General features: G+C 37.2%; 1 protein-coding gene across 1 annotated transcript in view; it reads left to right on the plus strand.

Moving 5' to 3' along the window:
• Positions 1-6,857: 6,857 nt before the first annotated feature.
• Positions 6,858-26,549, plus strand: part of SLC28A3 (solute carrier family 28 member 3) — a 36,524-nt gene continuing 16,832 nt past the window's right edge. The window contains exons 1-7 of the mRNA XM_058826477.1: positions 6,858-6,978; positions 14,237-14,341; positions 18,038-18,120; positions 20,630-20,721; positions 22,124-22,313; positions 24,203-24,347; positions 25,690-25,803. Of these exons, the coding sequence (XP_058682460.1) occupies positions 6,922-6,978; positions 14,237-14,341; positions 18,038-18,120; positions 20,630-20,721; positions 22,124-22,313; positions 24,203-24,347; positions 25,690-25,803 (786 nt within the window). The 5' untranslated portion in view covers positions 6,858-6,921. The remainder of the gene's footprint in view (positions 6,979-14,236; positions 14,342-18,037; positions 18,121-20,629; positions 20,722-22,123; positions 22,314-24,202; positions 24,348-25,689; positions 25,804-26,549) is intronic.

Below are 26,549 nucleotides of genomic sequence, written 5' to 3' on the forward strand. Positions count from 1 at the left end.
TATATTTCTTTCAAACTGCATTCAGCACTCGAGAAATGACCTTTAATAGAAGCATGCTGGGTGTTCCCACTGCATCAAGCAGAGAGACGCTGTATCATCTCTAGTGTACCTAGGGAACCAGTGTGAGGGAGAGATTTAGCACAGTAACTTAGAATTCAAACTCATTTGTCTTCTGGACATTATCCTCCATACAGGTCTCATTTTGGAAGATTTGTTCTTGCTGTAGACCTGTGGAATATTAATTCAAAACCTCATTGTGTGCTTGTTCTGCTTCCTAGTCATTCATTCCACCAAAATTTATATATGTAATTGGTATTGTTTAGTGGAAGTGTATGAGTAGTGTATTTGCCATTCTCTCAAAGGAAATAGCATCACACAGGCAAAAAGACAAAATAAAACTCAATCAAAACAAACAGACAGAAAAAAAGTTAATGAGTAAGAAATTTGCCCCAAGAGATTGTGTTATATAGCACTTCATGTCCTTGGATAGGCCTTGTTGTCTATCCTAGATGAAAAGTACTTCTAGTACTAGTACACTAAATTAAAGGTACTGAGTAGCATGCATCCTCTACCTCCTATTGCTTTTTTTTTGTGCTCTTAAGGACCCCTGATGACAGAGGTGCTGTAAATTAGAGCATAACCCTTAGCTCTGTTATTCCAACAACAGAAGCTTGCTGAACTGCCAGTGTGACTAGATGATGGTTTTAAAAAAAGGAAAGATAAGACCATTTACTGGCAATTAAGACGGTCTTACAGAGGCTTCAAGGCTAAATATTTCATCAGTACTGCTTGTTTTCAAATCTAAGTGACTTGGACTGCAGGTGAAGGTACGGTTCTGTGTAAAAATTCTCAAACCTCACTGTGACGGTTCTACAAACAGTGCTGGTTGCCATTTTTACAGCAGTAAATCTTCGTTGTATGCATAATGAGTGTCTCCACAGGGAACCACACTGAGCACTGTATATTCACAGTAAATTACCTTGGATCCCAATAACAATGAGTGATTTATCATTAAATGTAAGGAATGTAAGTACAGAATTTTTTTGTGACTTTTTCTTGATTTCCCAGCCATTGAGGATTCCCATTGACTAGTTTAAGCTCCTACTTATCATCATCCTCTTGCAGTTCCAAGCTTCAGAAACACTATTAAGTGTGCAAAGAAAGCAATAATCGCACAGAAGAATAAGTTTTGTGTTATGAATATAGCCTTTCTCATAGACAGACATCTAAACACTTTCAGAACTTTTAGATTTCTGATTAGTCCTCTTTTTAATCCTTTTGAATTTCTTTATTATAAGGAAAATGTAAATTTGTGCTGCTAGTTTGAAAATAAGAACTATACTCGAGCTTATACTGCACTGGCAGGATACATCTATTTACTTACGTAAAAAACATTTCAATAAGTAGGTAAGTAGCATTCTTTGGATTATAACAGCAACAAACACAACAATCACTGAAGAAAAAAACTACCAACTTGACAGAGTTTCACCTCGTTTATAAACAAGTAGTAATAATTTATGTTGGTTTATACCAGATTGTTTTGTTTTAGGAAAAATACTCTCTGACCTGTACACACATTCAGAGACCGAGTTCTAGTTACAAAAATTATTTCCTATGATCTTTTGCTTTTGTGGAGAACCGAATCTCTCTAACAGGACTGTCAGTCACTATGCAGATGGTGCAGGACTTCTCTTTGCAAGCCTTGCAAAGGGATCTTCACAGGATCAGATCAGACTCCTGAACTGCGTTATTGAGATAAACTTTACAACCCTAGTGATCCTGATAGATTCTAGTCCTATAAGCATGAAAACGATCCTAGTAAGAGCATAATAAATTGCTATGGGCTAATTTTAAGTACCTAAGAAACATATTCTAGTTATCTTGGCAGTGGACAAAAGACTATTCGACCTTACTATTCCTACATATGCAGGAACAGAAAATTATCTTATCTATGCACATTTTAGCCTGGAGGAGCTCCCAGGATATCCACTGACACGTCACAATGTGCACTTAACACCTATCAGTTTGTCTCAGCCTCGTCCTTGTATGGGGGCTGCCAGCATAACGCCTGGCACCTCTGAGAATTCAGCACTTGGGGAGATCCAGTGTCGACTAGTTGCTTAGACAAAGCAAGCTAGGAATTCAATGAAGTAATTTGTCACTCTCCCATCTGTACAGAAAAAAGCTGGGAAGTTCCCGTGAAGCACTACAGGTACACCCAGAAGCACACCTTTGTATACACAGTCCTTGCAAATGCCAGCTACACTACACTACTCTAGAATACAGAAAAAAAATTAATTTCCTTCCTATATCACCATTTTAAATTAATTTCCCAAGGGGGCTGGTCACACCTGCCTTTGCAAATGCAACAAGTAATGGTACCTGTAATTCACTTTCCAGCTCAGAGGTCTAGTTTTCACAACAGGCTGTCCTGTTGACTCACTGTAGCATTTCATCCCTCTAAACGGGAATTTTGCAGGACGGTAAAATTATTACAAAGTAAAAATAAATATGTGCCCAGGATTCATTTGTTTTTAACTTTACACAGGTATTTGCCACAAGGTAAAACACAATAGCTCTCACAGCCCTTGACTCTCCTCTGAGAAGTCTTTACCCCCTAATTAATTGCTTTGGTTAAACATGCACTTCATTTGCAGTGATTTCCTACGGGTGAAGGGGCAACTTTAGTTCAACTGGGAGTATGAAAATATTTCATTTCTACTGCCACAGAAAAACGAGGAAGTGAACCAAATAAGAGAAAAAAGGAAGAGAAAAAGTCTGCTCAAATTCATACTAATTTCAAAAGATCTCAGAGGGACAGCTGCAAGCCAGAGTAAGGACTGAAGATTTACTGGGCAAGAGTCTGTGATTAGCAAGAAACAAAAAACCGAACTTAAAGCAGAACGTGGGAGAAACGGAGGGAGCACCTCACCACTCAGCCACCTCATTTACAGTAAAGAGCTCTGTACCAGGGCTTTGTGTCCACATCTCATCAAGCTTGACAACATTCTGATTTTTTTCAACTGTTTTTATCTTACAAAGAATCTTTTCACTGTCTGCTTTTCCCTTTAAAATATAACATCAGTACCTGAAAATTTGGAGGGGAAATTCCCTTTTTATAAAAACTAGGCCCAAAGTCACACTTTCCAAAAAAATTGTGTGTTGGGAGACAATTTTACCCACATAAAAAATTGTGGGGTTTTTTTCCCAAATACTTTCTTCCCTTCACCTTTTATTTTCAAGATGATGTGGAGGGTTATAATTTATCTATGAAACTGCTATGAAAATACTTCTAAAAACTGAATAGGCCATACTGCAAACACCTGAAGTTTGTAGATTATAGACATGAACAAAGAACCTATTTTTGCTACATATCTTTTCAAATATGGAAGGCACCTTTTTCACTCAGAGAAGTCAGAAGAGAGATGAACATGACTGGCTACATAAATGTTAGGATATATAGCAAAATGTAAAGCAATATTCCGCTTGCTAACCATTTGTCAATGGTAAGCAGATTTTTTCATTCACCTTTCCTCTGAGGTGCAGTTTACTCAGGGCATGGATGAAAAATTTGGGTTTGATTATCTCAAAATTTTTGAAAATTTTAACTGAATTGTTCGTTAAACCATAGCTGAATAATATTAACAAAACTGTATATAATGAATAGGATCAGTTAAGAATGTAAAAATTTTGAATTTTTGAACTTTGCAGATTCTAACTATGAAGTTGCTCCCTGCAGTTCAGCAATGAAAAAAACTGAATTACTTGATTCTTCTTTAGATACCTTAAAATTACTTTACTCTTCTTTAGATACCTTACTCATTCCTTCATACTCTTGCTATTCTTCTCTATTTGCCTAGCACATTATTAAGAATCATGTTGCCTGATGTGTGTACAGTAAGCTGTGCTGTTGGTTAATATTTTTATAGTACCCAAAAAACCCTTCTCTAGCTTTCTCCAGTCTGTGTGCCAATTTCGGAGCAAATTGAGCATTTCTGTGCTGTTGCTTGCGGAACAAAGAGGTTCTGAATGCTTTACCATGTGACTAGGATTTCATGACTGAGTTATATAGCAGTGGGAAGGTTTCATTTGCTAACAAAATATTTTATTTACTTGACACAGCATTCCATTTCTTTGCCACTCAGACCTCTAAGCAAAAAGCTCAGCTGAAAGCCTCTCCTACTAAGATTTCTTGTTTCCTTCATCTGCATTAGAATACAAGGAAAATCACTCTGAGGGTATGATGACATTCTTCTTGAAAACATTTCTGGGGAATGACTGAAACCACCTTTCACATGTTTTGAGGAAAGGATTCAAGAAGACAGCTGGGTATATTCAAAACTTCATAAAAAACATTAATTACAAAAGTTTTGTTAATTTTCTACGTTTTGGTCATAAGTATGATGAAATAACAGTAGTTCACTTTGTCATCTCCACATAATATTGTAAAAATACCCAACACACTAAATTTTCCTTAGTCTATACATGAAAAGTAGTTTCTGCTTTTCCAGTTGGATTGTTTTAATACAGTAAAATGCTTTTCTTCCCTAGTTTCTCAGGGCTGCCAACTGAAAAAAGCAGAATTCTTTCAATAAATTTATAAACCTCTACCATTACAAATGGAAGTGAGAAGCACCCAGGAAAACTATTCCTTCAAATGAAAATAAACCTTCTCCATGTATTATTCACACTAGGAAAAATATAAATCTCATTTATAAGTGAAATTCAGTGAGACAATTAGGCCTTTTGATTAGTCTTCCTCTAAATGAGACAAAGAGATTCCAGAGTTTATGCAGAAATACGGGGATGGAACATAAAGTTTCTTACCACTATTCTTTGGAAACAACTCTAAGATTATTGTAAATTATTTCTCTGCTATTAGTAGAATTTTGGTAACACATTTATTTCGGACTAGCAATTAATCTATTGTAAAATAGATCAATTTCAAATTATAAACTGTAAAATTTCAGTATGTGAGTCTTTAATGCTTTCTTGCAACCAAAAGAATCACCTAAGAGGAAAACAGACATCCAAGTTTGTTATCAGTTTAAATAGTGAGATTCAATATTCCTCAGACACATAACATGTCTTGATATAAAATAATATATCTTCAAGTATTTAAACTAGCCAGAAACAGCAAAGGTTTGCTGTAAATTAAACACTAAATATAATTCTGACTAATCATGTCAAAAAATATCAGTGAGTTACCTAATTTTCTTTAAATATATGGTCTTCTGTCCACCAAGAAATGGCAATATTTCATGGTTTTTATAGTGAGTTCAGGATTTTTCTTGGATGTGTAGGTATTTTGTTTTAAGTATTCTGTGAGTTTTCTAACATAAAATATAATTCAAAGGAGAAAACCACACTGAAATAATCGAGTCAATGTTATTCTGAGTTTTTTTAAATGAGAGAAACTGTTTTAAAAATTATCTAATGGGTTGACAGAAGATAAGGAACAATAGCAGAAAATACTTGTGTCTTGTAATTGTTAGGAGGGTAGAACTTTCTTCCAACTATGCAAATGCAGATTACAGATTTTAAGATTGCATGGACTGGCTTTGAAAATTTTTCAATGCCTTGTTTCTTCTACCTTCTTGTAGTAAAAGCATGTTGCAAATTGGAAGAGGAAGAGAAGGAAGAAAGGGAAAGCAGCTGAGGTATGCAGAAATCAGCGGACAATTTTATAAAAACTTGATAAAGATATTTGCAGTTATTTCTTGATGAAGATTATTATGTGGAGAGAAGTAATTAGTCAGAAAATTTCGTCTACTTACAGAGCAAATACAATTACCAATTAAAAAGTTGATTTCTAAACCTGGGTCACCAAAAATGTTCTGAACACTGCAAACCTAAAAATCATTAAAAACTCTGCACTCCTTGCAAAAAAAACCCTGAAAAAGAGGTGATCCTCCTTTTTCTGCAATAGTTACATTATAATAGTCAAAAGCACATATTGCAACAGTTTGATTTATGATACTAGTAAAACAGTTGGAAGATTACTCAGAAAGATGCATCATTTTATTTTCGTGTAATTGTTCAATATTACGAATAATATATTAAGTCATGACAATCCATTCCTGTTTTATACATAAAAAAGGGCATAGCTTTTTGTTTTCACAAGCTAAAGCATCATTCATGACATTTTCCATCTGTGTGTACAAAGTTATAAATGTAGGCAGCTAATGAATTCATAAATATACTTTGCTGTATTTCCAAGAAACAGAATACTGTCATTTTTGCTGTTCTTAATGCAAAATTTATATTCACAATATTCACTATCTATTTGAAATACTGTAAATAGCAAGCCTGAAAAGTATAATAAAAACTCTTCATTTACAAGTGAGTAATCTGTGGACAAATAACCAAAGTACTCTGTAACATGAAATGCAGATGTCAACTGAAAGTTCCTTAACCAGCACTTGTCAGAGTTTTGAGTGTTGTTCACATTCTCGTTTTTCCTCCTGCTAGATGAAGTCCCCAACTGCAATGAAAATAAAACTACATTAATATCACAAAAATAATGGCTTGAGAATACATGTTAAAATGGACAAAAATTGTGTTGGTCTCTCAAAATCTGGAAGACTTTCTCCCACACAAGTGAGGTAAGACATAAGTCATATAAGTACACACACTTTCCTTTAGGACCCCCCGAACATATATTGGGCAAAATAGGTTTCTGGGCCTGCAGGTATCCTCCATTCTTTTCTCTGAAGGTCGTTTTCAATATTGGCTAAAAGGGGCTGTGCTAGGGAAGCGAGAAGGTGGAGCTAAGTGGGAATAAGAGTAACCTGAGACGGCCTCCAGCTACTTTGACTTCAGGTGATACCAGTCCTGTGGATGGATTAACCAGATCCTGGCTGATTCTGCCCTGTGCTGCAAGTAGCTTCCAGCATTCCCCCGAAACTCCATACCAGGCACATGGAGCTGACGGAGACCAACCGTGATCACTCAGGGGTGCACAATTTGGCCTTCCAGGTAAGCGTGGTTTCCTTTGCTTTCTGGGGAAGAGGAAGGACTTCAAAACATTGAACAATGTTGAATTCAGACGCGAACAAAGAAAAAGCATTTTCTGCGCTCTGCCTGCAGGTATTTTACAATATGTAAATTTTGTAAAATTTACATATAAAAATATATTTGTGATATCCTGCCAAAATACACGGCTCATGTTAAAAAAAAAAAAAACGGAGCACAATTGACTTATTCAGAGTGTGTTCTACTCAGCTAGGTTTGAAAAGTGTCCTGACTTGGTAATATTTCACAGGCTGATGGATTTCTCAGCTGCCTCTCATCTGCTGTATCAGCTGCTGGTTTTCCCCCATAATAGGTTATTTACTCTTCTGTTGAAGAGAGGGCCAGCATTATGCAGCAGACATAACTCATCAAAGCAATGTATTTCAATAATATGAGAAAAATAATAATGTAATCATAGTAGGGCACATCATTCTTCCATGCATAAAGTAAGTGCAGTTGTTTTTGGCTCTCAAGAAGAGCACAGACTGAAGATAAGGAACCAAACCAGAAGTGTTTGAGTTTTCTAGGCATAAAGTAATAAAAAACACAGATTTCATAAGCGGAAGCACAAAAAACCCAAACAAACACCACAAAAAAGATAATCAAGAAACAAAAGTAGTTAGTGTTTCTTAGCGCCCAGCATCCCTATGCTTTCATTGGAATTGGAGCAGACACAAACAGAAGGTGCGAACCCGGTGCCGGGCTGGCTCACTGTATTTGTTGCTGAAAGTAGAATAGGTCGGAGAGACATAGTGGCTGTGAAATACTCTGAAGGAGTGCTACGTTAGCAAAACAGCCCCTTGCTCTCTTTTGCAGTCTCCGGCCCTTTCGCTGCCCCTGATCTCAGCTAGCAGGAAGTGGGGAGCGGATGTGGGTATCTGCCGACACTATCCAAATAACACGGGATTTTTGTAGATGCTGAGCATGTGGACTATTGCATAACAACAGCTCTGTATATTTATTCATTGCGCTATACAGACAGACAAGGCTGAGGCGGAATGTAGGTAAGAGAGGTAACTCTTAACACTTGATAGCCCATTGGTTAGGGCTTTCTCCTGGGTAATCAGAGCGCCCTCAACGCATCGGCTTCAGAGCAGATAAGCAAAACTTGAGTCACCCTCAGTTCAAGTGAGCAAGGTAAGCGGTTTCATCCTGTCTGTGTTTTCACACAAAATATATGCCTGAACTAGTGCCATCAGCTTCCTAAGGCCGCTTACAAACTCAAAAAGGAGAGGATTCTCTAGCTGCAAAAGGTCGATGTTGAACTCTCTTGAATGACATAAGCTGAAAATCACCTTTTTCTTCAGAAATCTGTGGAGCACAGTAGTGACCCAGGTTAACCCTCTGCTTTACGCAGCTAGCTTACCTGGGCCATTTTTACTTACTTTTACATTGTCTCTGTTTCAATATGTAGATCGCTCACTAGAGAAGACACAGAAGGAAATAGGTAAAATTCTGTAAACAAACAAATCACTTCACAGTAAAAGCCACTGAAAAGTAAACAATCTCATAATTTCCTACTATTTCTTGTGTTTAAAGGCTTTCTTGCACAAAGAGTGAACACTTTAATTCCTCTAAAATAAATGTGTCTTAATGTATTAAGCAACAAGTATCTTACCTGAGCCACAAAATAGAAAAGTGTTCTGGAAAAGGTGTAATTTAAACCATTTTAAGTATCCGTAAGTAACTTCAGATGCTGCTGAGCCACTTAATGATTAATGCACATAGGGATAAAGTAAAAGTGGGACAAAGTAAATCCAAGTTAGGCAGTTTATTTTATAAAGTACCTGTTAGTAAATCAGCTCTCAGTGTAATACAAAGCAGGTCAAGGCTAATAAGTGATGGATGAAGGATCATATCAGACCTTTATTAAACCAAGAATGAGAAGTTGTGCTTTCTGTTGTAAAGGGACTCTAACAGGATGAAGAAGTTGTAATATAGAGTAGTCTTTTTGATTTGTCACACCTGATCAAAGGGAGATAACTACTCAATTTCTCAGTTGCTATTGAAATGTAAATGCACACATCCATCTGTACTGTGTTAGGATTTTCATTGCGTTGCAGAAGCATTTCACTGCATTACCATTTTCAATGGTACTGTAGTACACCCTCAGTTAGCCAGTGTTAACTTTCAGAGAGGATATGTGTCCATGTAGCACAAAGTTATATTAATACCATTAATTGAATTTTAAAAAATGCAATGGCTCTGCAAAATATCAGCTACTTCTTTTGTACACTATGCAGTTTCCACTTCAGCATAGCATTGAAATTGCAGGTCCTGCATTATTGCCTTGTGATAATGCCAGTACCTGGGAGACCCAGAAGCAACTTTCCCCCTAATTAATAACCCAAAATTGTCTCAAAGGAAAACAGACGTTAAACCCCTAATGTACACCTCTGCTGTTTCTCTGTCTCCTTGATATTAGGAACATTTCAATTAACAACAGTCATCTGGGTGTATTACAACGAGTGAGCTTTTTCTATTTGTTTTAAGAAGATACATAGCTTTCTTTACCCATACTGCCAGTCTTCCCTACCATGCTCCTACACTTCAGTAATAAAGTATTTACCCTAATAAAACCCAATGTAGTTGTTAAGACCTACATGCTAAAGTTGTCTGCTTTGGGTGCTGCCTCACAGCTAGAACCAACAGATTGCTGCACTGTTTATGAGACATGTTGTTAGCTTTTTTTCGTCTTAAAAGTGCCATGTAATTTAAAGAACTTAAATCATTATCCTCAATTCAGAAAATTGTTCCTGCAAAGTGTCTATGTACCAGTGTAACAGTTTGTGTATCTATAGCTACAATAATGTCATATATAATATGTAGAAATGTTATTGTGTCTCTTGGTGATCCAGTCAACTTCTCATACATGGCACTGGCTGGCTGGAGGACCACCACACTTGCCCACAGTTTCCTGCTCAGAAACCCCATATCACTAACAGTAATACTGAAACTGAGATTTACTTTACCTAGCTTGTCTTTAATTAATGTCTAGCTTGTCTTATTAATGAGGCAAAATTTTCATCTAATCAGTTCTGAAGATTCAGATCTCTGATAACATTAAACATCAAGTCACTCCATAAGGAATGATAAAAGCTGCATCTTAAAAAGAAATGGTAGGTTGGATGAATAAACTGCTCTACATTTAAAAGCAGCACCAAGGCAAACATAAAATAAATACAATGCAAAGGGAAGATAACAGCTAATAAATACATATTGTTCACTGGCCTCCTATTCCTAGTGTTATGATGAATTAACAACCTTTACCTCTTTCTGTAGCAGAGCATACCACCTCTTAAGAAGCTGACTTGGGGAAGGATTCCCTTTAAAATTCTGCCCTTTATTCACAGTGCATTGGACATTGGTATTGCCATAATGCATGGGGTATTTGTACTCTATTTCATTCAAACAAGCTTAAAACATATCCCAAAAAATGCCTTTTCTGCCTATTGCCATTTTCTAACCCTTCCTAGATACTCTTGTCTGGTTGGTTAATTAAGACTACAGATGCTGTTAAGAATTCATATTTCATGAGCATCACTATTATGTTTACCCTTGAAAATGAAGGTAGCATTGCACTGCATTACTTAACTAGATCCAGACAGGAAATTATGAAATTCTTTTCCACATTTTCAAGACTTTCTTTCCAAAGCCATACTACGGGGGGGAGGGGGGGGGTGTTAATAGAAAACCTCTATCAAACTATAGTACCCTAACAACCTAAATTTTTACACAAAACAATGTACTCAGAGGTGGGGAGTCTTATTTACAGTCCTTTACAAATAGCCCATGAAGATGTAGCCTGCTAAATTTAAATCTGGCAGAACCTGTTTTTTATCTGTTGTTTCTACAGCTCATTTACTGTAGTTTAGTACATGGATAATGAACATTCATCCTTCCTGCGTTGTACACTGAGTTTTATCATTTGACAGGTATTTATGAGTGCTATGATTATTAATTTAAATAAGTTATTCCTCAATATTTCAAATGCATTAAAATTCCTTCACAATCATGGCGCTGGCTAGCAAAAGACAGAAAACCTAGATGAATGGAGTTCAGGTGCAATGAATATTTAAAGAAAAGCAAATTTTGAACTGATGGCTTTGCTTCTGCTGGGCAAGTACAATTAAAAATCTAATGAGAATGCAACAAAAAAAGCTGACGTTATAACTTGAACTATTTGCTTTCAAAGCATCTGTTTTCCACTAAGTTCCTTGGGTATCCTGATTCTAATCTCCAACATAATGTTAGGACCCACCTTTAAACCATAAACAGTTTAAGCAGCTGCCTGGATGCAATGTTGGCCAGCCTATTTTCCTTCCTGAATAGCATGAGTGTAACACTATTTACTCCAGAGTGTCTGCTATTGTTAAAAGCACAATACTAGTTATTACCTCTTTGCAAAATTCATCCTCCTTCAAAATCAAGGAGGAGATGGCAGGGAAGGCCAGTGAGTGTAGCCCTGCAACAATACTTGGTGAATTAACAGCTCATCAAGAAGGAACTAAACAAATAGTTTAATAGTTTTTAATAGTTTAAACACAGTTGCCAAAGCTATGTTCTTGTCATTTAATCAAGTATTTTACAAGAGGGGAATTCCAATCAGTTAAAGTAAAGCAGTTTGTGAAAGCAAAAGCACAACTTCAAAACAGTTTTCATAATACATTCAAAATAGATGGACCGATTCGGTAATCCTTTAACTGTGCACTAAAACAAAGAGAATTTTCCCATCCAAGCTTCTCTGTGAACTTCCTATCCTCTTATGTCACCTGGAGGTCGAGTAGGTTCAGAAGTAACTTTACATATTGCTGGACTGGCCTGTGCTCATAACAGGACTGTGCTAATTGTAGTTCCTAATCCTTGAACTCCCATTTTCTCTTGCACTGTTTTTTTTTTTTCTCCAGACATTTACAGGGGGCTGGAAAAGGACACTGAATAAGTGAGGTAGAAGTTTTCTGCCCGTGCTGAGTTGCTTATATAGCAATCAGCAATAGTAGGCAATAAGCACAGACTGACATTTTGTTGAGGAGTTCCTTCAGCACCTTAGACACTAAGTAAGCAGGGAAAGGGAATAGGCAGTTGTTGCTTGAATATTTCTGTTCTAATTAGAAATTAAAATTTACTTTTTTTTCTTCAAGTAGTAAGGTTAAAGTTTCTACTAAATCAGTAATAATCCAGAAATGTAATGTGATCAGTTGAAATAATGACTTTTTATGTTCACAGAGAAAGACACAAATCTATCAGTGCAGCGTGGGCTACTGAGTTCCAGTAACTGTGCGGTGCTCTTACCGGTTTTGTTACATTACCCATACATTAGTATATTTTAATTACTCTGTAGATGAAATGCTTATGTAATTATTGCACTTGAGTAGTGGGTTATCCAAAGTGACTTCTAGAAGTTTCTTCAAACACAGATTATTCTTTACTTGTGCATTTCATAGACAGAAATTTGCATGCTTATAGGTTTTCACACATTTACGACAAAATTCTAGGAAATTTCTGCTTTTTCTTCCTTAACAAGTATAGAAATCTTCAAAGACACCATTCTCAGGAGTGTGTGCATGTGTATGTGAATTACAGAAATATACTCCTTTGACTTTGCTATGCTGTCTTGTATAGTATTTTTAATATATTATGTCTTAATGCTGCAGTTAATCTCTGCTTCTTGTGGGTTTTTGTTTTTGTTTTTAATTCTATGGAGTGTTCAGTAGTTGCTTTTGTTGCTGGCTACAGAGGCAGCTACAGCAAACTATGATGGCACGATTAGAAGGCAAACAAGTGATAGGCGTTTCTGAAAAAGAAGGGAAGGAAAAGATACTCTCCACCTAGAATGAAGATACTAAAGTATCAAGGCCTTAGCACTTAGAAAAACAGCTTCTTGTGACTCCTCTTTCTTCTCCCAGACACACAAAGTTACAGAAACACTTTGACTGAAGCTGACTTTTAGTGAAGTTTAGAGGCAAAGTATCTTTAAAGAAAAATATTACTGGGCATTATTCTAGTTGCTTCTAAGGTCATGCTTCTGCTAGAAGGCAAAATTCAATTTCTTTCTAGTATTAGAATGTTTATTCCTAAATTATTCTATCACAATTTACTATGATTCAGCTTATTTTGTATTATTCTTGTGGAAGTGATTGTTTTCATTGTAAATACTAATTTACTGAGTTTATTTTCATGTAAATAATGAGCTACTTCATGCAATAAAACCCAATGAAATGACTGCACTGTAACTGCTGCTGTAAGAAACCTGCTGAAATACAAAACATTCACAGCAATTGCAGATGTAAGTTATCTGAAATTTTGTTCAAGCAACTTTCTCACAAAACCAAGAACCAGATATTCTAGGACCATCAAAAAGAGATATCGTATCTTGCAAAACATTAAGAAACAACAAAATAGATTTGGGATTTATTAAAAAAAATTAGAAGTAGTTGGGTTTGTTATGGCTGTCTTCATCTCCTTGATAAAAGGTATACCTCAGAGGATTAACATGGTAACTCCCCTCTTTAAAGATACCCTGAGTGTTTTACTCTAAGAGCAATACAAGTGCATGCATATTCATATTTATTCCATGTATGCAAGGAACATAAATACTGGAGCAAAGGTACTAACAATTGGGGAAGGTCCCAGTCTACTTTGCCCTTGGTGCCCTGGATTTTTATAAGCTTGTTAAACCAGTCCTGAGACAATGAGCAGCACAATTCACCATGGGATACATGTGAATTTAGTCAAGAAAACAGCAGATTCACAACTATCCGTGACCAAAACAACTTTGTGCAATAGTGCAGGGACTTGAACAGCCAAGCTTTGCACACCAAGTTTTGAGCTCTAGTTTTACTGTTCTAGTAAAGTTACATAGAGAATTGTAGAATCGTTTAGATAGTAAAAGACCTGTAAGATCATCGAGTCCAACTGTTAGTATGGCATTACCATGTTCACCAATGAACCATGCCTCCAAAGTGCCACATCAACAGGTTTGTGGAACGCTTCAGGCAGGTTGATTCTGCCATTTCCATGGGCAGCCTGTTGCAATGCCTGACCACCCTTTCAGCAAAGAAATTTTTCCCAATATCTAAACTTTTCACAGTGCAACTTGAGGCCATTTCCTGTCACCCACTCTCTTACTTCCATGGTAGCCCAAGCATCAGATTATAAATTCTTACTGTACATGAGAGATGATCTCAGCTTCTGATTTGAACCAATGTAATTTTGATCCTAGAATGACAGTGATGATGGTATGGATGATAGAAATCTGAAAGGCCTTGGAGACAATTCACAGAGAATCAAGAATTCACAAAATAAGGAAACAGTGCATACTAACCAGGTATGTTTTTTTTCTTTTTTCTTTTTTTTTTCCTTCCAAATAGCACTATGAAAATTCGTAAACCTCAAAGTAAGTGTCAGCAGTGTAATGATATACCCAAGACAGATATTCTAACTAAGTCTGAATATAATTTAAAGTGTATAAATGGACAGGGAAGTGAGTTGTGTTTTCAAAAATACGTTAAAGAAAAACCAAAACTACATGTGTGGGGTTCAGGAAAATTGTATTCCAATGTCATAATGGCTTCATACAAGACACAAAAGAAGCATCAAAAATAGTAATCAGAGCGAAAGCTGTGGATGAGGAATTGACAGAAGCATTTTCTCATAAGAAAGTGAAAAAAGAAAATTTGTAATCATAATAATAAATCAATATTTAACTATTAAATAAACATTCTAAATAGGGAAAATTTCAAACAAACAAACTTGAGGCAACAGGTCCCATGTAAAACTGACCAGAGAAGAAGAGAGGACAATATAGATTATTGTACCAATAAACACAATCATTTTGACTTCCTTTGACTGTATGTTTGTTCAAGCCCACATAGTGGGCTATTTCCACTATGTGAGTATCCCACTATGATAATATGAGAGTCAGGTTAAAAAAATCCACAGGTATTTTACCATTGTTAGGTATTAATATTTTCACATCCTCACTCCAGAAAAAACTTGCTACTGAAAAAAATTCTGTTCTGTTGTAATCATATCTACTTGCCAAGTTTGGTAATGGTGCTCAAAGCAGCATATAAGAAATACTTGATACAGTGGGTACTCATTTCTATCTTGTATTGTTTTCTTGGATATGATCAGGGGCTGCAAAGGTATGCTGCAAAGTAATGTTTCTGCTCTAGGAGATGAATTAATTCCAGATACATGGCGGTGCAAAGGGTCCCACAGACTGCTCTGATAAGCATTCCTGGGAACTAGATTGGAATCTGAGATCCTAGGAGAGAAAGGCGGTAGATGGTGCCTATACCTTAAGCTAGAAAAAAGGAAATTGTTAAAACAAAACAAAAAAAAACCAAAAAGACGCCCCAGAACTAGAAGGGACTTTCAGAACTGATTGAAACTGTAGAAAATTGAAGAAAAGTAGTGGCATCTATGAAAGCTTGATTTTTGTCAGAGAAACCAATTTCCCACTGAAAAGGTTCATCTGAAAACATCTTGCCACTACTTGGTGCAAGAGTATCAGAGATGTGTATATTCACACCAACAATTACTCAGGCACACTCTAAATGAGGCATAATAATTTATTTTGAGGGTCTTTACAGTATGGACTTAGCAGTGTCTCCCTTTGCTGGCAGATGTCTATGTGTTCCACACAGCCCTTAGGTAACTCTCAGCAAGGACCAACACTCCCCCACTAGCCAAACCTAGCTGGCCATGTTTGGCCATAAAAAAAAAATAAAAGGGGTTTGCATCCATTCTCCAATTTCCTTTTGTATCTGCACACTTTCACACAAAGCTGTCTTTGATTTCAGATTTGATCCAGGCACAGGGCACATATTATGGTATGGGGAAAAGAGATAGGAGAGCATGGCCTGGGCTAGGCAGTGCATGAAGTGGTGGGAATGATGGTGGGGATGAAAGCAATATCTGTAGGACACGAGCTTCAAGCTGTAATCAGGAGAGCACTACACAGTGCCAAAGGGAGTCTAGTGGCCTGCAAATGTGAAAGTATGGTGCTTCTACTTGAAGGGCTGGGACTCTCCTGATTTATTATGTAGGTTAAAAAATCTGTGAGAAGTACTGGTATTCAATATATTCCAAATTTAGGCTCAGAAATAAATGATATTTACATATTATCCGCACTCAAGTGTCCCTTAGATAAGCCCACCTTGTACAGCCACTGAGAAGAGTACTGCCAGTTACCAAAAGTAATAGTAACTTAGTAGGCGTTTTTCAGGTTTGCTTTATTTCACAGTCAACACCAATGAGGCAAAGAAATTGAGTTTATTGAAGATGCTGTCATATGTTACAGTGCAGGTCTGAAAACCTACACAGCACCCCACTCCAAAAACTGCAGCAAAGAGGACCAAAAGATTCCTGGTCTTAGGCTGAGCTTTCCCTAGGAGAGTGAACAGCAGCTTCCATGTATATATTCCTCTGGTCTCACCATGTGCCTTTTTTCCTCTGGGATCATTAAAGACACTTGACAAGTTGAGAGATGTGGCTGTTCAGCTGGGAGAAGAGCTCTGGGGATCCCACTGTGGTCTTTTAGCTCTTAAAGGGGGCTTACAAAAAAAAATAAGGAAGAGCAATTTTTTATAGGGGCATGTAGTCATAGGAGAAGGAACTGGCTTTAAATGGAGAAAGGATAGATTTAGATCAGATATTATAACAAATTTTTTTACTGTGAGGTTGATGAGACCCTGGAATAATTTGCTCAGAGAAGTTGTGGATGTCCCATCCCTGCAGGTGTTCAAAGCCAAGCTGGATAAGGCTTTGAGAAACATGGCATAAGTGGGAGGTGACCCTGCCTGTGGCAAGGGGTTGGAACTCAGTGATCTGTAAGGATCTTTAAGGTCCCTTCTAACCCAGGCCATTCTATGGCTCTGTGGTTCAAGTCTCTCCCTGGCAACTGAGAGTTTTCCAGGGCTTCTGGCAGCACCTGCAGCAGGACAGACAGACAGAATGCATGGGCCAGGGCAAGGTCTGTGGTGGGCCTTGCTTTCCACAGCAGACTGGGGAGCTAACTTAACATAAACAAAAGTGACAGGATAACAAAAGGTGAACTCGCCTGCAGATTGTCACGGCTCCAAAAGCAGCTGAGCACTGTGGGCCACTCTTCTGAAGAGGGTAGGACATGTCCACCAGGCTAGGCAAAGACTCTGTCTTCACCCTGGCCATGGCCAGACACTCCAGTCAGCTGGTCACAGTGCCCTGGCATAGTACTCAAAGGGAGAGTCCTCAGGGCCACATGCAGGTACACTGCTGTCTTTGAACACAATGGTTGCTTGTCCTGGGCCCTGGCCACTCTGCAGGCCCCACCATGAGCATGGAGGTAAGTAGCCATGGGACAAGCTCCTTCCTTGTGCCCCACCATAGCGGGACGGGATAAATGGTGCAGCGTGGGCATGACAGGCCCCATGGGTGTGCTGAGCAGTCTGAGGGGCTGTGCCCCTCCTGGCTGCCTCACGGCAGTCCTTGGACAGGGTGCAGGGCAGCCTGTAGTTGTTAAACCGTGTCATGCTTGTGTGGACTCAGGCAACAATTTTTCTTATGAATAAAATTATTGGCTTAGTTAAATTTTTAAAACACTGAGCATTTCCCAGTTTAACCAGTCTCCATATATAAAAGTTCCATCATATTAAAGTTCTGCAAAAGAGAAGTAATAAAACCAGGGGGTGTCAGCAGGAGGTGCTGGGCAAGCTGGCTAATTCACAGCTTGCCCCTTTCAATGGTATGCAGTAGTACTATCTTTGAGGCCCTGCCCTCTTCAGCCCTGAGTTACACTGGTTTTTTTCCCACCTTTACTTCCCTTTTGAAAATAGTGTGGATGGCTTGGGAGACTCCTCAGCTGATCTAAACACTGATCATAGAGCTGGTGGCAGATGGGAGAGCTGAAGCCTTGCGCACAGTGCAGACAGGAAAGTCTAGAGACTGCTTCAGCCATCTGCCAGTAGGGATGTTTTTTTAGACCTTACTTAAGAAGCATAAACCCCTCTGACAACCTCGGTACTGATCTGCTTTCCAGGGGGATGAATACATCAATATTGAGAGTGATCTGCATGAAAACAAACGTGCCTCCATAGATGATGAGCAACCACGCTTGAAAGGGTAATGTGTTTTTGCATGAGTAAGTCTTCCACTCACTTCATCCTGGCCTAAGCAAAAAGCTGCCAGGGTCTATGCTTCTGGAGTGACCACTCTAAATTTCACTGCTGTACCCCTATGTTATATGGACCTTTGTATTGCCTACAAATTTTTGTAATCCAGAAACACAACTTGTTTAAAATAATTATACCTTACAAATGACATCTCTGATTGTGGAACTATCCTTTTAAAGGCTTGCAAATTAGAGGAGTAATATTTTTTCTTCTTGTACAGTAACTTCTTATCCAATATTTCTAGGTCAGTGTTTTTTAAATACAGGTTTTAAAGTGTGGTCTCTTTCAGGAAGTTTCACTACTGTCTTTCAGTTTGCATAGCCGTTTTCTCCAGCAAAAAGAACAGAACAGCTATGAAAAAAGCCATTTTAATGGAGCAAAAGCTCTACGTTGTGTTTGCTCTACTTCAAAGTGATCATAGAGTGAAAACACACATCCACATTTTACTTGAGGATTAGGTATTTTTTTGAAAATGACAAACCCTGCTTAAGGCACTAAAAAGTTAAGACATAATGCTTAAAATCATCCTAAATGTTCATATGTGTCATTGATTTCTTTCAACAGATAGTATTGAATAACCTGAGGTCTAGGACACAACCCTTTTGAAAAATCATTCTGTTAATAACATCGTTTATTACAAGTAGATTATTACAAGTGCAAGGTTTTAAAAATCTCTTCTGGAGTACATGCACAAGAGGAAATTGATTTCTGAGTTACAAAATGCAAGCAAGAATTGTTTTGACATATATAAATATTTCACATTAATGTTCTTGAGTGATATCTCTTTTTTCAACATCTTCAGTTACATTTCAAGCCAATAAGATCAGCTTTTAGAAAAGTGTTTCCTTAGTAATTAAATGCAATTTCATAAGAACATATTTTTTCTGCCACCTGTCAGAATAGAGCTGCACATTTACGACCTATGTGCTTAAATAAAGAAGATATTCTGGTACCAAAATCATAATTCAAAATCAAATTCATAAAATAAAAAGGAGAGAGAGACAGATGTTAGATAAAAGAAATTACAAAAAATTGTAATCTGAAAGTAACAATTTTAAATCCCAGAAGTCTTATAAGAAGCAGTAACAGATAGTAGATGGTATTTTTTCCTACTCTTGGATGAACCATAAATTGGATAAAATAACTGCCTTTTTTATCTATTTGTCTCTCATTTCTCCTTTTTTCTTTTCCTACTGTATCTAATCTTTCTGCTGAGATTGTGTAGATAACCTAATGTTCTTACAAGTTAGAAAAAAAGGCACTATGATTTGTGAAGCAACAGGAATTCCCAGAACTGAAATTGAAGTATCAAAAGCAATCAAGATTTCTCTGAGAACCTATTACTCTTTGTACTTGCGAAAAAGTGTGCTCCTGCTCTGTTCTACTGTGTACTGATATAATTTAAAATAATTTCTTGCTTCTCTCAAATTTATTTTAAATTAATTGAATTTTTTTGAGTGCAGAAAAGAATGGTATTCGTGCTGATTTTCAGTGTGCATCTAACTCCAGATGCATTTAGTTTCCAAACAAATAGTCCAGATAATTAGCATCTCTAAATATAGCATTGCCGTTATGGACTGGGAATGTGAGGCACTGCTTCAGAGATGTGCCTCTAAAGCAGTGCCTCTGAGATGACAGAGACATAGCTGTAATTTTTTTCCAGCTTGCGCAATATGAAGGTGTTTTTTTAGCCACTGCTTCCGTAATTGGTATACATCCACGTCACCAGCATATTTAACATTTGAAATCCATGTTGAATTAACTCCCTTAACTGCTATTTTCCTAAATTTCAACCTCCGTCATGAAATCACACTGTTACCTTTAGTGAGGAACACAAAGAAAGTGAAATGCATTATAATTGGAAAAACTGATACTTGAGTATGACATTCAAATATAACAAATAACTTTAACTTCTATGAGATGATGAGATGAAAAGTTAGTGTAATAACAACCAAATTTTAAAAAGTCCAGAAACATCTATGCACACTGTAATAAGGTTTTAGATGGGTATTGGTTATTTTACATACACACAAATGCAGTCTTAGGCCTCCACAATTACAGCAACACTACTGTTCCACATAGTATTGCTGGACTGGCTGTATTAGCAGACTTTGTGGGTCTAGTAATGGACACTGAATCTTTTAACTCCCTACTCTGTACGAACCCTGTTAACAGATCTCTTCACAGAAGAGCTGTATTTCAGAGGGTAGCATAACTGGCCTGCTGACTTTGGCCCATTATGTAGCTGACAGATTGTCCCATTAAATATCTTCCATATTTTCTTTTTTACCAGTCCAGCATCAACCCAAAGAAGTCTCTCTCAAAAGGTACTTTTTATCTGGCACTTTGAGATCCAAATTTAATCCTTTCCAAATTCAGTGAACTTCAGTGGAGAAATTTAACACAATTTCTTTCTGCAAAAGCTCACATTTCTATTCTTTGTTAATTTTTTTTCTTAGGCTTTTAGAAAAAAAATATGATGAAGTCTGTGAATTTTGCAAGAAACATAAAACCAGAATTCATTATGTGATCTATGGAATATTAGTAACAGGTACAGTATATATTACACTCAGGATTGCTGAAACCTTATTTATTTACCTGTATGAGATTATAGGCTGTGCTGTGTCTTCGTCTGACATAAAAACCCTTGACTGTCTTTAACAATGTATTTCAAAGTATCTTAGAATTTAGTCCCAGGGAGAATTCCAGATTGCAAAACCTCCACTCATTCCCAAACATAAGAAAAGCACGAATCTTGCTAAACTGCTTCTCCAGCATGTCTAAAGTCTGACTAGCAATTACACTTGTGATAACAGCATAGTTCAGACTTTGTGTCTACTCCATTACCAGCTGACTCCAAAATTACAGTTTCAGTAACTTGTCCAAGACCATGAAATCATTTTAAAAGCTGTCAGACACCAAATAGGACTGGACTTAAGTCAGCAGGCTGGAAATTAAAGCTTTCTCTTCTGACCCATATTCTGACTCAATATTCACTGCAAATTTTTTCTAGAGTAAATTTACTTATGACAGTATGCACTGCAAAATCATTCAGATATTCTTCTTTCTCCCTTTCCTAATTAGTCAGTGTGTTGGTTTGTTTCCTTCGACTTCACCAAGTTTGTTTTTGAGATCTTCCTACTTAAACACTGGGAACACAGAGACTTGAAATATCTATGAGACAGGCATCAGCACACCAGGAGGTGGTTATAAAAGTATTGCTTTCATGCTGAATACCCAGCCCTCATAACATCATCTTGTCTTGCTTTATCATAGTACAGACACATTCTGGCTCAAGAGAGTGAGTTCTAAAAATATGTCAAGATTTCATAGATTAATTCCATGAAAACCAACTTGCATAACAAAAATCAGTAGTCCTTCTTCTTTATTTGCCATAGACAAAATTAAATCATTCTTTACAAGATATGAATATTTTTTTTGCCAGCATTTATCATCAGTGAACCTGTCAAATAAATAATTTCATAGCTACTTCATAAAATAAATTACTTCTAAGCTTCACAATAACTTGAGGTCATCAAATCAGTCAATTGATATATGTTTTATAAGTGTTTGTTTCTAGTTTTATTGCATAAATTCATCCTCTTTTGAAAAGAGGAATAAGCCTCATGCTCTTAATTCATACTTTTTACACAGGAAAAAAGTTTTTGTACATGTGTTAAATTTTTCTGAGTGATTTACATGTTTCATATGAATTTACCTTGACAAAAACATATAATCTGCTTTGACAGAATGATAGCCACCTTTCATATCAATGAGCATATCATAACAATATCTAAAAAAGCAAAATTGTTCAGTATTTAGGCTGAGAGTCAGAAAAGCACTGAAAAGATAAACAAAGCCGTGACTTTGATCACCTCTTATAAATTTAAAATTTGATCCTGTTTTTAAAAAGACTAACCTAACTGATGTGTATATTCTTGTTTCTGTGACAGCATACTTGGCAGTTGTTATTGCAGCCTGCAGTTTGAACTTTCAGAGAGCTTTGCCACTCTTTGTCATCACTGTCCTAGCCATCTTCTTCATCTGCTGGGATTTTTTAATAGCCAAGTATGAAGACAGAATTTCTGCATTCTTTTCCTCTGGAGACCGATATCTGAAAAAACAGTGGTTTTGGCTGAAATGGTAAATATATTTTTATTTATGTAGAATGACAATTCACTAGTCAAATTACCCCTATGATATTTTATTTCAACTTACTTCCCCATAAGAACAGAGAGATGGGTCAATCATACATATGTCAATAAAACCACAGAATAATTCAGTATTTACCTATATATAGATATCAGAAACACAGTCAGAATTTCAATGCAGTAGCTAAGGATCAAATGTCTTCACAGAAAGCATAGAAAAATACCGCAAATTGAGATGGGAAAAGTTTGTGGTTGAAAGAGAATATGTTCACAAAAGTTCATGTGTGTTGCAGCCTTTTGCATTCATTCTACAAACCAGAAAGTGCTTTACTGTTCACAGAGTTTCATAAAAACATTAGCTCCAACATTTACAAACTGCTGAAGACTGGAGTGTGTGTGTATTGTCTCGACACTACTTTTCTACATATCCCCCTAGCAATTTTTACTTGACCTTCAAAAATCAAAACATGCCAGCCAGATTTAATGTCATAATAAGGTTGTATGACCTTAATTTGGGATAGAAGACATTCATCTGGTAGACAATTAGACCTGTCAGGTACTTATTTCAAATATTCCTGAGCAGTCATTGGAGATATTGAAGTTATCCCTGGCAAAATGAGGAGACAATAGAACCTTTAGATCAAAGAAAAAACAAATGAAATCTCATTAAAAAAAGAAAATTAAATTGGCCAGCTACCTTATTTTTCAGCTAGGTCACCTACTAGCTGAGAGAGAAAGAGTTTTAAGGAGTCATCATTCTCAGTTCAGGAAAACGTCCCAGATTATTCTTAAAATTTAGAAATGCTTTACTTTACTTTGCTAAGTAAGGTGCTATAAAGATTGTGGTTCTTCTGCTCAGTCACCACATTAGAGGCCTCACAAAGAGGTATTTGCATTAGATGCTCTGGCAGCCTCTCTGGGAGAAGGAGCAAAAGAAACAGGAGAGCCCTGAGGAGCATATGGAACAAGTTGAGGGCAGTAAGTACCTGGGCTGCAGTCCTTAAATTGTACATATTACAGATCAAGTGCTTAACTGTTTTCTTCCAAGAGACGGAAAGTGTCTCAGGTGTAGAAAGGCTTACTCAGCATTGCAATGGCCAAGCCATTTTGTGGAGTTTTCCTTCAGTGTTTTTAATCCACATCTAAAAATGAAATTTATGTATCTAGGTACCACTGAAATCAGTGAAAGCTTACTGTTAGACAAAACTAGGATTAAAGACTTAGGACTGTGTTTGTTTCTTCTCTGTATATGGAGTGATGTATTTTGTTGCCATCTAGTCTGTTATTGCAATAATTACTTTAAATAAATAAGCTTAACATGGTTCTGATAGTGGGGACCATAGAAACACTTAAACACAGATGTACACATCTCATGTCATTGTTTCTGAGATAGCTCAACAGACTACAAATGGTTACAAAGAAATGATCCATTTATAGCCTGCTCCTCTGTAAAGTGTGCTTCAGAGGCCCACCAGCTAAAGAGCACAGTGCAAGCCATAAATACCACAGCCTCTCTTGCCCAGAAAGATTCAATAAAGGAAGGAAGGGAAGAAAAAGATGGATTAAGTGAGAAAGGAAGCTAAAACACTTTATACATAAGTATTTAATAGAAATAGCACCCAGACAAGAGTCTCTCATACTTTCTTTGGGTTTCCCCCCATACTCTGGCTTGGAGGGAATTTCTTCCAGATGCCACCAAAGGATGTTGCCAGAGATGCATCCTCAAAGGCAGGCTCTTGCTTGTGTAGAGCCACAGGGTTCAGTGAAATACATTGTACAGAGTTTATTCACAAATAGAGATGTAAATGTTTTGGGTATGGGAAGGGAAAGGAATATCCCAAATGTCTTTTTCACATTTTTCACATGCTTTTTATTTCCTAGGGTGTTGTGTGCAACTCTCATTGTAACCATCACCTGCTGGCTCATCTTTGACACAACAAAACAAGGATCCCATCAGCTAATCTCCTTTGGTGGGCTTGTGATGTATGTTCTCCTGATGCTTATCTTTTCCAAATATCCAACCAGAGTGAGTATTTATTCCAGGATGGATCTTTTGGGATTTTTTTTTATTCTCTGTCTAAAAATCTATTCCCCTATCCTAGCACCAAGTCTAGTAAGAGTAACAAAATATGGGAAAGTAAGAATATAGGCTTGCCTGAGACCAAGCACTGTATTTAATTTCTCAGGAATGTAATTTTGTTGTTGAGGGTACCATGTATGGGGTTGTATCAACAGCTGTCTCTCACTATTTGGGAAGCTGCTGCCCATCTTCTGTTCCAGCCCTAACACAGTTCAAGCTGAGATAGGCCTTCTCCATTCCTTCATCCACAGGAGCTTCACCACAGTCCTCAGCATATCTCAGTAACTTCTTTGAGGACACTCTCATCACATTAATAGAAATTGCCTGGAACCAGAGATATGATAGACTTCTATAGCTCTTAACCCCTCACAAGTTTGGTTTTCCAAATCAAGGCTGCAAATTCAGCAGCTGAGGCTGAGCTGAGGTCCTGAGCATTTTTTGCTCACCCACTCCCACAGGCTCACAAATGCCATTTATTTTAATTTTCCATCAGAAATGTCCACTCTGTTTTGCTGTGGTATTACAAAGGGCTTAGTTCAACCACTACAATTACCACTTAGCTTTTACTCCTGCTTGCATGCCTCACATACCTATGCATGCTTGCATTAATCATACATCCATTGTCCAGGTCACCAAGTTTTCCCAATACTTTTTGTGTCTTCCATCAGTGCTGAGACTTTCTTAATAGGTGAAGACCTCTCAGTAAGGACTAATGAACTTGCCCTATCCTTTGCAACTGCTGCTGTCTCCAACTGAGGTTAAAACTCATATTCCAAATGCTTTGTGCTCTCCCATGAGCCCTCATTACACCTAATTGGTTTGTGTTATTCAAATATGATCTGACTAAATTAGAGAATGCCATCTCAGCTCTTTGTTTTGTAAGTGACTTGATTCAATTTTCACAAAACAAAGATGCTTTCTGAGGCAGCAGAACAGGAATTATCAGTGTACTGAAGAGGAACTCATCACAGCCAGCCACATTTTCTCCCATGACTACCTTTATATGATGAATTATAATATAAACCTGAGTAGTTCTCCAGTATCAAAAGTCTTTAAAGCTAGAGGACAGAAACAGAGTTGAAATTACCCAAGGAAAAATGCTGTAGCAAAATATCCTTATTCTCTGTCCAGATATGTGAAGATCCAAGTCCCCTACAACCTCTTTTGGCAGCTGCTCCCATCCTGCAGTATAGTCAGAAGACCCTCTTACATTATTTAAATAAACACCCAAAGTAAACCATTATTTATTTAAATACGAAACAGTTTCTTTCTTTTTCTGTCTATTTAGGTTTCTTGGAGACCTGTATTTTCAGGAATAGGAATGCAGTTTATTCTTGGGATTCTTATTCTGAGGACCAAAGTGGGGTTTGATCTATTTAACTGGCTAGGCATTCAGATCCAGGTGAGCTACTGAGCAAAATCCTTACTTGCTTAATATAATCTTTTGTCTTCAGAGTCTTACATTATATTAGCAGGTTGTTCAAGGATCCATTTGTCCCTTTTTTCTTCTCTTGAAAACTGGATTCTCAGAAAGGTTATTAACTTCCTGAGTTCTACCTTCTTCTCATTTGTTTTTTGTTCAGTTAATACAATGGCCAGAGTAATCCCACTTGTTAATGGCTTTACCATCTTTGGGCTGAAGTTATAAATTTGCATCTTTGAAACACAAGTTACTGTTGTGCCAGGGCACTCATAGAAACTCTTAGAAATGACTCAACTCGAAATCATCCTTACAATAAGCAAAATATACTGAAAAGCCTTAGGATTTAGGGCACAGCCCTAATTATCTTCAGAGCAGCAACAGTCCTGGCATCAGGGACATTTCATAGTCCTCATGACATATAAGAAAATTAATTCAGTTACATACAGATGGCAAAATCCAGATCTGCATGCCAGAAGGATCTCTAGAAAGTTGATGGGATCTATCTGCAGGTATCCTTGCAGATACAATTTTTTAGAAGTCTGTTACTGTAAAGTAATGAATACGCAATATCCAAAATATAAATCAGTGAGTACCCACTGAAGGACATTCAGACTTTTCACCTCAGGGATACTATTCTCACAGCTGTTCTTCACAGGTAATTAAGTGCATGTAAAACCAGACAGTGCAGAATGTACTGTCTCTGTGCAGGAGCAAAGGCACAGGCC

The sequence above is a fragment of the Poecile atricapillus genome, chromosome Z (assembly GCF_030490865.1).
Source record: "Poecile atricapillus isolate bPoeAtr1 chromosome Z, bPoeAtr1.hap1, whole genome shotgun sequence".
NCBI classification, from domain to species: domain Eukaryota; kingdom Metazoa; phylum Chordata; class Aves; order Passeriformes; family Paridae; genus Poecile; species Poecile atricapillus.